The 16,246-nt window shown below is 43.9% G+C and overlaps 1 protein-coding gene across 1 annotated transcript in view; it reads right to left on the reverse strand.

Annotated features, from left to right (window-relative positions):
• The window catches only part of MICU3 (mitochondrial calcium uptake family member 3), a 378,395-nt gene that overhangs the window by 250,625 nt on the left and 111,524 nt on the right, over window positions 1–16,246 (reverse strand). Inside the window, exons 3-4 of the mRNA XM_029587156.1 lie at window positions 10,535–10,566; window positions 4,946–5,024 (exon numbers count right to left, since the gene is read on the reverse strand). Coding sequence (XP_029443016.1) covers window positions 4,946–5,024; window positions 10,535–10,566 — 111 coding nt within the window. The remainder of the gene's footprint in view (window positions 1–4,945; window positions 5,025–10,534; window positions 10,567–16,246) is intronic.

Consider the following 16,246-nt stretch of genomic DNA (forward strand, 5'->3'; position numbering starts at 1 on the left):
ATCCTCTGGGTGTACTGCATAGGCTTTATCTATTTACTTCTAAAGGTTTCATGACTTCTTGGACTCTTTCTTCAAATATTCTTTTCAAATCCCCTTACAGTATTTCCTATTGGTCTCAAAGCACCACAAAAGGGGAAAAAACATCACAGATAGTGACCTGAAGCCAGAGAAAATTCTGGAGAAGGTTCATAGTTGTCCCTATATGAAAATCGGTCCTCGGATCTGGGAACAGGACAGAAAGCTAAGTGAACCATTTAGATGCTGAAAGATGGGCAGGGCAAAGCCAGAAGAAACTTCTATAAGGTTCCTGATGTAGTTTCCCTATGACATCAATGCGGAAGGGGCTGGAGGGGGTCAAGTTTAGAGACTGACTTCTCCTTTGCTGTGCCCATGCTGAGATAAAAACACCCTAATGCAACAAGCCAGCCCAGCACCACTTCCCTTCCCATCCGCTGGGTGGAAGAAATGTGGCATACAAGACTGCCTCCTCATTACCATATAACCCATGACAATTCCCTTTCAAAGTCTCTGCAAAGACTTTTAAGACACTTTTAAAAACATTTTTATTCAGACAGGCATATTTTTAAGATCTTTACAGCTCCTCTGAGTTATGTTTTTGAGAATGCTCATCATGAATTGAATTTTACATATTTCATTTTATCATTGCTTTATGTTTGTTATTTATTATGGATGTTTTATGTATACTATTATTTATTATTGACGTTTTCATGTGCACTGTCTAGTGCCTTGGTACAGGTGGTATATAAGCACACAAAATAGATAAATAAATAAAGGCAAAAAGGAAATATACAACTTCCAAAAGGGGAAGCGGGTGTCCTTTGCCCCTCTTTTGGTGCCTTGATATCTTCATGCCACTATTATTGATGGCCTTTACCCCTCTTTTGTAGTCTTGGAGTATCCTTGTCAATGTTGGTGCCACTTTGCCCTTGTCATGGTGTCTTGGGCTACATGGGACACTACTAGTGCCATTTTTCTCCATTCTTGGTATCTTGAAGTGCTGTTTCCTCTGCTACTGATGCTTGCCTGTCAGTTTCATTAAACTTAGATACAAAAGCACAATTTTAGAGTCCAAAATTGGATGCATTGCTTTCCCCTCATTGACTTTAATGGAAAACAAATGACCAAATGAATAAAATAAATAAAATTTTGGGGCCCAAACTGAACAAAACAAATGATGGAATCAAACAAACTGAATGAATGAACTAAACTGAAAATGTTTTACATGCTCATCCCTAGTACATAGTATTATGGTCTGAGCTATGGGGACAATCGAGATCTTACTTTCTTGGGGTCGGCAGCATAATCTACAATTAATTTAAAGATGAATTTTAAAAGCCCAGCACGCACAAAATAAGAATGTACGCCAAGCAAACTTTAAAAGCGCCCAAGATGCGCATGTATCTCCCACAGTGTGTACATCTCTCTTGTTTCCAAAAGGGGCGTGGTCTGTGCAGAGTATGGGCAGGGCGTGAACATTTCAGTGCATGGCCATGAGATGTGTGCATAAACCTTCCTTCCCCCTCCCCCCCCATTAGCAAACCTCCCTCCCCATGCGCTAGTTTCGCTCTAATAGTGCATACTGCTACTGTTCCTAGTTATGTTATGTTATATTATCCAAGTTGTTCACTCCCTTGTTCATTGTAAGACATATGTTGTCATTGTTTTCTACTTGTTATAATGTAAACCGGAGTGATAAATAATTCTGTTACCTGAACTTCGGTATAAAAAAAGTTATAAATAAATAAATAAAATAAATACTTATGCATCCGAGGTCCTATGTCACGTAACTTTACTTCTGTTAGGGACGAAGTATAAGCTTAAATACGTTTAAAAATCAAGAGATCTGAGTGGTTTAAGGAGCTTAGGCCAAACAAGAGGGGGGAATGCAGGCTATCAAACTAGAGGGGTTAGCAGTTTACTCATTCACCGGTAACTGAGTAAACTGGTGAATGAACTAAAACTGAGAAATGGCATTGGCACGCACCACTTTAAAAAACCAACTTGTGTAGTAGAAATGGGATTTGCGCGCACTTGTGCATGTGGCCAGGCTATTTTATAAAATGCCCGTATATATGTGCACATGATATAAAATGGCCACATCCTTGGGTGTAGGCCGATGCATGTGTGCCAATTTAAAAGTTACCATCTTAAGAATTCAGCATGGCAGAAAAAATACAGAAATAGTCACAGCCTACAATTGTGGAAATTAGTAAAAACATTTTTTTATGAGAATTGATTTTCTCAATTATAAATCCAGTGTTATACTATATCTGGTGATTTATACTGAGTTATTCTCTGGCTGAAATGCACATGAAGAAAATAGTGCACATTTGTTAAGGATAAGTAAAGTATTAACTACCTTAAAAAATAAACCATGTCAAGTGTTATGTGCCCGCCCACAGCCGTCCCGCGCGCGGGCCTGTTCACCTTCATGGTTCCACAGCGGGTCCCAGGACGACCTCCCTCGCAGTAGTTGCCAGTCCTGCCAGGCCCCGGCGTCACGCGGTGGCGGTCACCGGGCCTTCCACTGCATGCTGGGCCTCACGCCGAGGTTCGGCGTCCTCGGCCATGTTGGCCACGTCCATACGCGTGTGCACGCAGACTGCCCGGACTCATGTAGGGCCAAGGGCGGGTCTTAGTTCCATGGCCGGTCCTGATTGATCCCCCGATATAAGGAAGTTCCTGTCTCTGCTTCCTTGCCTTGGCAATCGGTTCGGTTTGTTCTGAGATTGCTTGTACTTGTTCCTGCTTGTCCTAGTCTCGTTCCAGGATCCTTCTGTTCCAGTTCTGTTCCTGACTCATTCCTGCATCCTAGTTCCTGTTCCTGCTTGTTCCTGTGTTCGTCTGTCTGTCTTCTCAGGTAGTACCCTTGGACTGTCTTACTGGTACTGACCTCAACTTGTTCCTGACCTGCCTGCTTGCCTGCCGCCTGCCTCAAAGACCATAGCCTGTTCCTGACCTGCCTGCTTGAATGCCGCCTGCTTCAAGACTTCCGCCTGCCTTTGACCTCATCTGACCTCCGGTACCTGATCTCTGTTTTGCTGACCATTCCTCAGACTGACCGCTGGACATTGACCTTTGCCTGCCTGCCTGACCTCGTCTCCAGATTCTGGCTCTGTTCCTCACCTTGTCATCACCAACTCTGTTCTGGTTCTCCCTGTTCCAACCAGCAACCATCTCTGAACCCGATCGTGCTCCCCCTGTCTCCGTGGGCATGCCGGACTTTCACTCTCCTAGGAGACCCTGCGAGGACCACCTAAGTCCAAGCGGCCCGGGTCTCTACGGGCTCCTCCCGGGGGGGGGGGGGGACCTCGGGCTTCCAGTGGTGAAGCTCTTCCTAGCCTCTGTCTCCTCCAGTGCTCCACCCCCTGGGGGCAGTTACCTCCTGTTCCCTTTCAGGAGGTGTTCCACCTCTGCCCCAGGACAAGGGTCCACCTCCGAGCGCAACATCAAAGATATCAAAATGCATTTCACCTAAATAAACATTCAGTATCCTATAATAGCACATATTCTAGTCCCTTTTATGTAGTTAATTCTCTGTTATGAGATCAAAATTAAATTTAAAACATATAAACACTGATACAAGAGACTTCAAAAGAACTGTTCCAGTTATAGATTATATTTATATTATAAACCTAGAACAGTTGTAATCATGATCAAAACCAATGCACGTGTTCAAGAAAAAATAACAGAAAACTAGGAGTCAGCAAAGCAATTCATTTTCCTGTTGTGCGCCCCGTCTGCGCCTGGCCCGCGCATGGGCCTGCTCACTTTGCTAGCTCCTCTGCAGGTCACGGGTCGGCCTCCCCAGCAGCAGCCATGAGCTCCTCTAGGCCTCGGCGTCCCGCAGCAGCGGTCTCTGGGCCGTGTGCATCAGGCCTCATGCCAGAGTTTGGCGTCTCCAGTGGCGTTGGCCACGCCCCTATACGCACGTGGACCGCCCGGCCTCTTGTAGGGCCAGGGGCGGGTCCTAGCTCTGCGGCGCGCCCTGATTGATGGAACGATATAAGGAAGTCCTTGCCTGCACTTCCTTGCCTTGACAATCGGGTCGGCACTGTTTAGTGTTCTAGTTTGCCTCCGCGTTCACAGTCTTGTTCCAGCCTTGTTCCAGCGTCCTACTGTTCCAGCCTTGTTCCAGCGTCCTTCTGTTCCTGCGTCTGTCTGTCCGTCTTCCCAGGTAGTATCCTTGGACTGTCTCTCTGGTACTGACCTCGGCCTGTTCCTTGACCTTCCTGTCTGCTGCTTGCATCCTGTCCTCTGCCTGCCTTATGACCTCATCTGACTTCCGGAACCTGACCTCTGCCTTGTTAACTACACCTCGGACTGACCCTTGGATTCTGACCTCGGCTGCCATTGACTACATCTCCTGATTCTGGCTCTGACCCTTGCCTTGTCATCGCCTACGCTGTTCTGGCCTTCCTTACTCCTCCAGACCAACAGCGTGAAGTCCGACCACGCTCCCTTGCTGTTCGTGGGCACACCTCTCTACTACCTCTCCGGGAGACCCTGCGAGGCCCACGTAAGTCCATGCGGCCCGGGTCCCTGCGGGCTCCACCCGGGGGGACCTCGGGCTTCCAGTGGTGAAGCTCATCCTAGCCTCTGTCTCCTCCTGTGCTCCGCCCCCTGGGGGCAGGTGCTTCCTGGTCCCTACCAGGGAGCCGTTCTCCACTGCTCCAGGTCAAGGGTCCACCTCCAAGCGCAACATTTCCTAAGCTAGAAAAAGACTGAAGATAATAATTTTAACACATAACAAACCTAGGGCCTCATTTACTAAGCATTTTTCCCATAGACACAGAATGGTAGAAAAGCCTTAGAAATCATGCCCTAATTTTTCAAATGTCATATTTATCAAAATGTCCCACTTAAGTTAAAATCAAAAGTAGATTCATACAAGTATTAAGATGAAGCATAGACTAATCCTTACCTTTGTCTCGAAGATTACGAAAAAGGTTTGATGATCCTTTCCAAACTGGAGGCGTTTCTAAAAGCATCTGAGACAATTCCTATAAAAGGGAGCATTAAATAAGTATACCATCAAATCAGCTGCCCATCAGGAAACAGTTACATGAGATACATTTTCAGTCTTAATTAATGGATCCTACTTTCCGGAACATACGTATCAGAGTGCATCCAGGTATATATTAAGATAAAAAAAAAATACACGTTACGATCCCCTTAGACCCATTAACACATCTGAAAATTTGGTGTTGAAAGGACTCAAAAGCACAAAGGTAATAAGTTGGAGGACACACACACATACACTGCTATCTCATAAGTCATCCTTCCTTCAGAAAGAAGACTAAAAAGCTGAATATAAAAGCAAAATTGAGGCAAAAAAGGTTTGAAATGATATTTTTTGTATTCAGTGCCATATTCCACCAATAAAAGGACAGACTGGTAAACAGGTCAACTGCATTCTCAGCTCAGCATTCTGAAATCATCTAGAAGCTGTCTACAAAATGTTAAGGGGACAGATACAGCATAACAATTTTCTCGGTATATTCTTTTTACTTTACTTTTAAAACTGTGGTATTATACTTCACGAGACTGGTATTTAAAAAATGCTGAGCTCCTAAATTTAGGCCCTAAATTATTTTACTAATTTAAGTCAATCTCAGGTATCTAAATTCTTAGCAGAAAATGTAGGTACCTAAATGCCTGCTATTAATTTTCCTAAATTTAGGATCCTAGGTTAGGTACCTAGTGTTGAAAATTAGTGCTAAACACATAACTTTGTTTTCCTGCTCTAATTCTGGCCCTGTAGCTACCCATTTTTAATCTCCTATTTTTAGGGTCCTAATGAAACTAGGAATCTAAATTTAAGTTCTCAGCACTAAATTTTCAAAAGGACCAATTTAGGAGCCTAACTCCCAAAATTAGGCACCTAAACCCTTTGAAAATCTGCCTATATGTAATATTCTGGGCTGTCTTGGTGATTATTTTGTGCAGGTAGCTTTACTGTGTAGTGCATTAGTGTTTTTTAAGATTTGTTTGCATACTGATGTTCTGTTGTGATTTTGTATAGTAGTACTATGATGTAGTGCTTGGAATGCTATATAATTGTATAGTGCATTGCAATATAGTTGTATTGTGTTGTGTTGTGCTCTGTATTATACTTGTATGGCTGTAGATAAGCACAATATTAATGCACTGAACAGCAAAAACAGTTGTAATTACTGAACAATAAAATGAATGGATATAGAACTGAAAAAAGGTAATTGCTCACCTGCAACAGTTATTTACTAAAAATAACATTCTAATATACTAAATGACAGGTCACACGATCTACTCTAGAACTTTTACAAACAGAGCCACTAGAAACAAACCAGTCAATTCCCTTTCAATAGAATAAAGGCAAAAAGAAAATTTGCAACTTACAAAAGGGGTAGTGGATGAATAGTGTGACTCTTGGAAAGCTACCTTAGGAGAAGGATTCAATATACAGATAAGCATATCTAATAGAGTCACATTAATGAGATAATCAAGCACTACCAGAACTCAAAGAAAACACAAAATTCTTTATGCTATTACATTTTTATTTATAATCACTACATACATAAACAAAACTGGAAATTAACATATAAAAATACATCCTGCGGATCAGAAGTTGGAGATTACCTTAAAGACAACCTAAATTGTAGTTGGCTATTAACACTGCCTTCGACATAACTGCATGGGCTTTTTAAATGCCTTTCGAAATTTAAACATGCCAGAGAATAATCCTGAAAAATACAATCTGCTAATTCATTACAGATTTATATGTTTGCCCAAAGAAAGGCCAAGTATGTTGGTGTCAAAAGAAACAAAAAGTTGGATGAAGTTTCTAAGGGATTTAGTTTGTTCTTGTCAGAAGAGGAGTTCTCTTGCAGCATGTGGTACTGGATCAATTATAAGACAAATATTTACCACCTGCTATTTATTTATTTATTTTTCTATACCAATATTATATCGAGATATCACATCGGTTCACATAACTGGAACGCAAATAAGGCATGTGCTGCTTATTTTTACAGTGTAACTTAGAACAGTTAACAATGTGCAGTATAAATTAGAACATATCAAATTATAATTTAGAGTATTTAACAAGTAACAGTTAGGAACGATTATTACTGCTCATGTGTCATAGAGCATATTCTAGAGTAAATTAGAGATAGAGTAAATTAGAGATAGCTCGTTTTCTGACTGAGGAGAGGTGTGCTGCGTTGGAGGGGGGGGGGGGGGGGGGGCGGCGAGGAGCCCAGAGTTGGTGGATCGGAGGCTTCTTTGTGTGGAGTAGGAGAGGAGCGATGTGTTTAACCAGTCCATTTTATTGTTGCTCATTTTTTTGTGTGTGAGGGTTAGGGTTTTGTATTGGATTCTGTGTGTGATGGGTAGCCAGTGGAGGTCTTTGAGGATGGGGGTGATGTGGTCGCATTATTTGTTGTTTGTGATGGATCTGGCAGCGGCGTTTTGTCCTGCAGGGGTTTGAGGGTGGAAGTGGGAAGACCGAGGAGGAGGGTGTTGCAGTAGTCAAGCTTGGAAAAGAGTAGCGTTTGAAGGACGGTTCGATAGTCTTGGGCGTGAAGGAGCGGTTTGATCTTTTTCAGGATTTACAGTTTGAAAAACCCATCTTTGATCAGTGTGGAGATGTGTTGCTTGAGATTTAGTTTGTTGTCAATTGTTACTCCTAGATTTTTTGTAGCATGTGTGAGCTGGTGTCCCATGCAGTTGGGTGTGGGGACGGTGGGGAAGGGTGTGGAGTTGTTGTTTGTTATGTGTAGGATTTCTGTCTTGTTTTGGTTGAGGGAGAGGGACAATTGTGAGAGTAGCTGAGTTATTTTGGTCAGGATTTGGTCCCAGGTTTTTAGTGTGTTTTCGAGTGTTTTGTTTATGGGGAGTAAAATTTGTAGGTCATTTGCGTATAGGTAGTAGGTGAGGTCTGATTCGGAGAGGAACTTGCAGAGGGGGAGGAGATATAGGTTGAATAGGGTGGATGAGAGGAAAGATCCTTGCGGGACACCATGTGGAAGTGGTATCTGGGATGATTCTATTGTGTTTATTTTTATTTTGAATGTTCTATCTGTGAGACATGATTTGAACCATTTGATGGTAATGTCGCATAGTTTGATTTCTTTGAGTCTGCTACTCCAAAGATCATGCAGAGTTACAAAGTGAAATGTAAGGTTTGTGAACCCTTGTTGCCATGGGAAGGTTGACTCAACCTATAGGGAACGTCCAAAGGTTGGCGGGACTAGGCTGGTGCCTTTCCCCTTAGGTTGAGCCCTCGGGTTCTGGGGGCCAGCAGGACTTAGGTATGAGTCTCATGAAGTGGAGCACAGTGGGAAGTTCTAGAATCGGAGACAGGTGGCAGACAGGGAGGGATAGCAGGCGAAAATTATCAAGATCCAAGCTGTGGTCAGAGGCAGGTGGCAGGCAAGAAGGGTCAAGGTCCAGGCTGTAGTCAATCTGAGAGTCAGTCCAAGGAGAGGCTGAGCTAGAAGAGATGAGGTAGGCAGGCAGGCAGGGCTCAGAAGGACAATCGGGTAGGCAGAGTTTGGAGAGACAAGGCAGGCATGGCTTGGAGAGACAAAGGCAGGCAGAGCTTGAAGAGACGAGGGCAGATCAGGCAGGCTTGGAGGGACAAAGGCAGGAACTCAACAACTCACACTACAATTACTGTAGTCGACCCGTTGCTGAGGCAATGTTCTGTTGTACGGCCGGGGTTTAAATACCTGGCCACATGACATCATTAGGCTATTCTAGGAGGAGTGATTCCCACCGCAGGGCCTACATAAGCCAGCGCGCCTAGAGGAGAGGCCCCGGTGGGAGATGGCGGTAGCATCCCAGCTGCAAAGCAGGTTGTGGCATCAAGTGAGTGAGCCGGCTCATGGGGGCAGCCCACGAACCAGCAGACATAACATAAAACAAACAAATCAATAAAAACATAATACAATACATCAGTGACACATGAGATACAGAGCTGATTTCATCAGTTTTCTTAAAATTAGCAAGTCATGCTCTTTGTAAGGACATAATATCCTAAACCTGCAATATCAACTGGAGAAAAACTGTTTATACATCCATGTTTTTAAAATCCTTTTTAAATACTTTAGTGTCTGTTCAAGGCAGAAATACTCTGTCATGGTATTCCATAGTAGTGGGTCGGCTACGGAAATAGCGTGCTCATGTATCTTGCCTAGGTGTGCTTGATGTAGGGTTGGTACTGCCAGTAAGTCCTTATTTGCCCATCAGGGACTGTAACTTTGAAACAGTCACATAGGTGCACATTTACGCACGACTGCCAATTTGTGTCCAGAGACGCGGTCAATTCATTTCATAATCGCGTATATGCGTGCATGTTATAAAATAGGCTGAACACGTGTACATGTGTGCATAATTTTAAATGGACATATGCATAAGTGCGCAAATGCCGCATCTACCGCGTAAGTGGGGGAATTTTATAAGGGACGCGCGCTGATCCTGTACCCTATTTTCCCAGTTCGTTCCCAGTTCACCCCAGTTTAGAGATAGCACTTCCAATCCCCCTAATTTAATAGCCTCCCTTTCCTCCTGTTAGCCCCAGCAATTAAAACCCCGCGGACTAGCCTAACGTTTTTTGTTTTTGTACTTATACACCATCCATAGCAATAGTAAAGTTACACAGCAAGGGACCCAGTCATGTGCTTGTGCACATAAGGACAACTCACATAAGGTGAGACCGCACCTTGAATACTGTGTACAATTCTGGTCGCAACCAAAGGGCTACCAAAATGATAAAGGGAATGGAACAGCTCCCCTATGAGGAAAGACTAAAGAGGTTAGGACTTTTAAGCTTGGAGAAGAGACGGCTGAGGGGGGATATGATAGAGGTGTTTAAAATCATGAGAGGTCTAGAACAGGTTAATGTGAATCAGTTTTTTACTCTTTCAGATAATGGAAAGACTAGGGGGCACTCCATGAAGTTAGCATGAAGCACATTTTAAACTAATCGGAGAAAGTTCTTTTTCACTCAACACACAATTTAACTCTGGAATTTATTGCCAGAGGATGTGGTTAGTGCATCCTAATCTTTCCTTTCCTATCCATTCAGACTGACCTCCTGGATTTGACTACTGCCCCTGTCTCACTGCAACCCTGACTCTGCTCACCTGAACCCTTGACCTGCTTCCTCATGCACTTATCCCAAGTTTGACTGATTATTCATATTTTAATTAATCTTGTGTTTGACTGTCCTTGCTTTGGCCCAACTATAACAAATATAATGGTATCACCAACAACTTGTTTGCTAAACACGTTTTTCTACTTGCATGTACTTATTTAAAAGTATTTATAGCCTGCCAGTCTATATAGCTTATTCTTGGTGGGGTATAACATCAAATAAAACTAAATAATTATAGCAATCGTAATTTAACCACTAAACTGAAAACATGGAATTAAAAAGGTTCATCAGTATTAATTTTTTTTTTTTTTTACTAAAAAAAAAAAGGCTTGTTCAAACAGAAAGGTTTGATAAGCACACAAAGATTTTGCTCACCTGATTTGAAAGTGATCTCCATTGTTTTGCACCTGTAAAAAAGAGCAACTATATTTAAAATTATACATACAAAAAAAAAAAAAAAAGACTTCAGAATAAAGCAAGTTTGATTACCATTTTCTCTAGATAGAAGGAAGAATTAGCCATGCTTAGTGGATGATGTCAACAGGCAGCACTAGGAAGAGCTATCAAAGCTTGTAAAGTTTTCAGTTCTACTGTCCCAGAACACTCCTCAATCCAAATCAAATCATAGAAGTCTTCATTGTGAAGAATGCTGCCCAAGGAGGAGGAGGGTAGGATCGCATGGCTAATTTATCCTGCTATCTACAGAAATCACCGTTTATGGTAAGCAAGCTTGCTTTTTTCCGTTGATAAGCAGACTGAATTATCCATGCTCAGTGGGGAGTCCCAAGGAAAGGGCTGTCGCCAAGTAGAATCTGGTTAATTTTTGCAACCCAGATTCCATCATGGCAGCATTCTAAGTTGATGTTAACTGGCATAACACCACTCGTCCCACTAAACTGTCTGAATTTGCCAACTCATCCAGAAAGTAGTGCGATGTGAATGATGACCAGGTAGTTTCTCTGCAGCTCTCTTCAATGGGCACATTATGAAGGTGCACTATGGAGGCTGCTGTTGCTCACACCTGGTGCACTTTTACTAGATGAATCAATGAAAGCGACGTAGATGTATAAAAGTGTAGTATGCAAGAAGTGATCCAGTTTGATAATGTCCGTTTTGCAACTGGCATTCCCAGTCTATTAGGGTCAAAGGAGATGAATAGTTGAGAGGAGCACCTATGTCTCTGCATTCTGCATTTGTAACAGGCCAAGGCTCTTTTGCAACCCAGAGTATGGAAACTTTTTTCTTGCTCCTCTTTGTGTGGTTTCAGAAAGAAAGCTGTAAGGGTGATGGCCTGGTTTATGTGGAAGGCCAATGTGGAAGGCCAAAAATTTCGGGTGTGTGCATGGTACCACTTGTCATGCAAGAATTGAAAATAAGGAGAATAATGAACCAATGCTGATAGTTCGCTAACTCTCCTCGGGGAAGTTACCACTATGAGGAAGACGACTTTCCAGGTCAAGAATTTGAGATCTGCCATTTCCAGAGGCTAGAACAGGGCCTCCATAAGTGCCGTACTAGATGAATGTCCCATGGTACTGGTGGCATTCGTATGGGGAGATTCACTTGAAGACCTCTCATGAAACAGGAAATTAGCGGGTGTATCTTTGGCAAAAATTTCGGGTGTGTGCATGGTACCACTTGTCATGCAAGAATTGAAAATAAGGAGAATAATGAACCAATGCTTGTAGTTCGCTAACTCTCCTCGGGGAAGTTACCACTATGAGGAAGATGACTTTCCAGGTCAAGAATTTGAGATCTGCCATTTCCAGAGGCTAGAACAGGGCCTCCATAAGTGCCGTACTAGATGAATGTCCCATGGTACTGGTGGCATTCGTATGGGGAGATTCACTTGAAGACCTCTCATGAAACAGGAAATTAGCGGGTGTATGGAGATCAGGGATCCATTCTCTTGCTGATGATAGGCTGCTATGGTCCTTAGGTGCACCCAAATGAATGAGGTCATCAGATCTGTTTATGACAGGTGATGGAGATAGCGGAGAAACTAATGAGGCTCAAATGTGAAGGGATTAACCGAGTTATCCTTGCACCATCTGGTGTATTGGTTTCATCTGAAAGCAGAATTATGTCAAGTCGAAGGCTTTCTTGAAGACTACTATGTCCTGAATCTCTTCTGGCAAATCTAAGTGAGTGAGGGCTGTGCATTCAACATCCATGCCATGAGTTTTAGGGAAAGCTGGAGAATGTGTAGAAGTCAACCCTTCTCCTGGGTCAAGATGATTGGGCTGTACCCCAAGGTTTGTGGGGGGCTTGCTGAAAATTGTATGAGATACATATACCATGGTTGTCTCAGCCATGCTGGGGCAATGAGGAACATTCTGGCATGATCTAGTATGCATTTTGGACTGTTTTGGATATTAGTGGAATTGGAGGGAAGTAGTAGAGGAGACTCTCCATCCACGAGATCAGAAAAGCATCTGGGGCCTCTCTGTGTGGACTGGGATAGATGGAGCAGAAATGCACCACTTTCCTGTTTCCCTCAGTGGCAAACAGATCTATCCAAGAGCGTCCTCATCGCCAGAAAAGGTTGTTGGCTACCCACTGCGACAGGGCTCATTCATGTGGGTGGACATTTCTTCTGAGTCTGTCAGCCTCAATTTGACAATTCCTGGGAGGTATGTGGCTTGTAGCATTGCTGAATTGCGATCTGCCCATTCCCAAATTTGAAGAGCTTCTTGACAGAGGATCCAAGTTCATACAAAACATAGCAACCTGATTGTCTGTATGAATCATGTTCTTTCCATGAAGTAAAGGTTGGAAGGCTTGTAGTGCATACTGCATCACTCTTAGTTTCAATAGGTTTATTTGTAACCATCTTTCCTGTAGGACCAGAGGCTCTGTGTCTTATAGTGTTGTACGTGCAACCCCCCCCAATCCCTGCATGGAGTCATTGGTGATTAGTATGATCTGATGTGGTCCCTCAAACGGCCACACTCACCTGACATGTGTACCAAGAGAACTAGTATGTGGCGCGCTGAGGTTGACCTATGGTTTTGCAGGCAAGTTGCCAGGGAGAAAAGCACTAGATTGCACTGAGTCAATCCTATGAATTGTATGGATTGTGCTGGTTGCCGTATTGATTTTTTTGTAATTTATCAGGAATCCCAGGGCTTCCAGGCAGCTGATGGTTGCCCTGGTGTTGGACAGTAGGGCTTGTTTGGTAGAAGTTACAATTAATCAATCATCCAGATATGGGAAAACATATATTCTCGAACGTCATAAGTGTGCTCCCGCCACAGAAAGACATTTGTGAAGACTCTGGGGGCAGATGAGAGTCCAAACAGGAGAACCTTATATTGATAGTGTTTGACCACTATTTTGAAGCAGAGGTATCGCTAGCAAGACAGGTGTATGGGGATGTGTATGTACGCATCCTTGAGGTTGAGGTAGCACATCCAGTCATGTGGCTGAATGAATGGCAATATTGTGCCGAGAGATGCCATTTTGAATTTTTCTCCATGAAGATGTTTGTTGAGCACCCTGAAGTCGAGGATTGGGCAAATATCTCCTGATTTCTTGTGGATGGGGAAGAATTGGGATTAATACTCCTGGTTAAATTGGGGAAGGGTCAGCTCCCGGATGGCATTCTGTTTCAGCAGTTGCATAGCCTCCTGTGCCAGGAGGGGACGGTGCGATGGGTCGAGGTGGGGAAGAGCCAAATGTAGCATCTGAGTTCAGTAGAGGAAGTTGAGGTAGTAACAGTGTTGTACTATACTCAATACTCACTGATCCGATAGAATTTGGGTCCAGGCCTCGAAGTGTTGGTTTCTGCCCCCAAATGGTATCTATTGCTGTGGCAGTGATATTTCAAAAAAACTTTGTTGGGTTTCAGCTGTTGGCTGCTGCTGCATTTTTTGCTAACATCAGTCCCTCTGCCGGCACTGATTCTGTGAAGTTTGCAGCTGTTGTCGCAGCTGCTGGAATGGTGTTTGTTGATACAAATGATAAATCTGAATAACCTACATGGGAAGAATGCGGTTGTACTGGGGGTAGAAGCATTTAGATGTACTCTGCTGGTCCCCCGCAGTGGAAAGGAACTGAATGGCTACATTTTGCTCCTTAACCTGGGAGACTGCCTCCCTTTTCTATGAAGAGATTGTCTCCCAAACAAGGGAGGTCCATTAGCTTATCATGGCCATCTTCCCAATGGCACTTGCTCTGAGCCAAGCCATGAGTCATGCCACTATTGAAACCACGAAATTCTAGCCGCAGTGTCAAAAGCCTCATATATTGACCATAGCAGGTGGTGGAGGTTATCCTCCAGGTCATGAAGTGGTTACAGAGTGATCTGCTGACCTGTGTCCGATCGGACGTGAGGTTTCAGTTCTTGTACATACTCATAAAGGTATTTCACCATATGGAATTAGTGTTGTTGGATTCTTGAGGTGAACATAGTGCTCTGAAATACCTTTTGCCAAAATCATCCAGCAACTTGTGGGCTTTTCCGGGTGGCATATTTGAGTGTAGTCTTGATTTTTTTGCCTTTTTCATGACAGACTCCATCACTACTGAATTATAGGGCAATTGCATTATTCCATAGCTCCATGACTTCTTTAGGCAGAATTTCAAGTCTATTTTTCATGCTAACGCTGTATCTGAAAAGGGGGACACCCACATTTTCAATAGTACCTTGTCTAATACTGTGTGAGATGGGAGCGCAGATGGTTCAATTGGGATGTCCATTATTTTCAAGATTCCCATGAATTCTGATCGGGGGTCAGGGTCCTTCTTTACTTCCACAAAGCAGGAATAGGTCAAGTTTTCCAGTGGCAAGGAATGATCTGCGTGTCCTCCAGTGGATCCGACAATATCCCAGTGAAACTGCCTAGGGACTCCATTGGGGGGCAGGCACATCAGAGTCATGGTTCATGGTGATGGCTCTGAAGAATGTTACCTGGACAGTGGAAAGAACAGGGAGAACTTCTCTCTGGTATCCTCGGAGGAAGTGGAGGAAGGTAAAGGCAGCACCCCTAGCATTACGGCCTCTGTGGTTGACAGTATAGGGTATGCGGGGGGGGGGGGGGGACACGACACATTTATTCCATCTGTAGGAACAGAGATGTAAAAACATTTTTGACTATCTGTGTTGGCCTACTGCCCTTTGAGACTTTTACTTCAGAGATTGTGCTGGAGCATCCTCCTCAGGCACTAAAACTTGTTCCTGTTTCGCTGATGGTGGTTGACCCAGTGGCAATAGAGAACACATGGGATCCGGTGCCTGAAGGCAGAGGCCTTGTTGCCATAGAAGACAGAAGGGATCTAGGGCTCCAGTAGGAATCTAGATAGCTGTTTCATATGTGGAGTAGATCCCATAAGGTAATCTGGGAGGTGGTAATCGTGCATGTAGTATATTGTAGGCTGATGTATGATCCTGCAGCAAAAAAGCTGGTAGTGGACCCCTCTTTGCGTGTAGAGGGAGGGGTTCTTCTGGGAGCTAGACTAGATGTGAACGTTGGTCATTGCCCCTGGGGTTCCAATAGTAAGCCCAGAAAATACCTGCTTCTACTAGGCCTATAGGACTCCAATGTGGTTCTAGATTTTGAATGCCTTGGTAGAGGATTTAGGGCACCATGGCTTGGTTTACTGGGCTGCATAGACACATACATGAGGCAAAGGTGTTCGTTTGAAGGAAAGTGGTGCCAATTTTGTTGTGTCCTGCCCCTTTTGCTTTTTGCATGGAGGCCCTGCAAGGCCTGGCGGCACCTTCTTGTCTTCCTTGGAGCAATGCTGCTTTTTTGCATGATGCGTCATGTCTTGCTCACAACAAGCCATGCAAGTACAATCGTGCATCGTTTGGGGTGCATTGTGCACCATCCAGGGTGCAGCCCACACCATACGTGGAGGTGCATCATTTGAACTCTTGCACATTCACCATCTAAATTCCTGCGCCATACGCAGAGCTGCATCGAGTGTCATTTGAACTCTTGCACCTTGCGCCATCTGAGTTCCTGTGAGGTGTCAAGCGAAGCGTGTTATATGCCATGTATGCCAGTGGTACTGGCGCCAGGCGCTGCTTCTTTGGCACTATGGTGCCGTGTTTTTTTAGCATGCTTCAAGGGGGATTTTGAA

This window comes from Rhinatrema bivittatum, chromosome 1, assembly GCF_901001135.1.
Source record: "Rhinatrema bivittatum chromosome 1, aRhiBiv1.1, whole genome shotgun sequence".
NCBI classification, from domain to species: Eukaryota; Metazoa; Chordata; class Amphibia; order Gymnophiona; family Rhinatrematidae; genus Rhinatrema; species Rhinatrema bivittatum.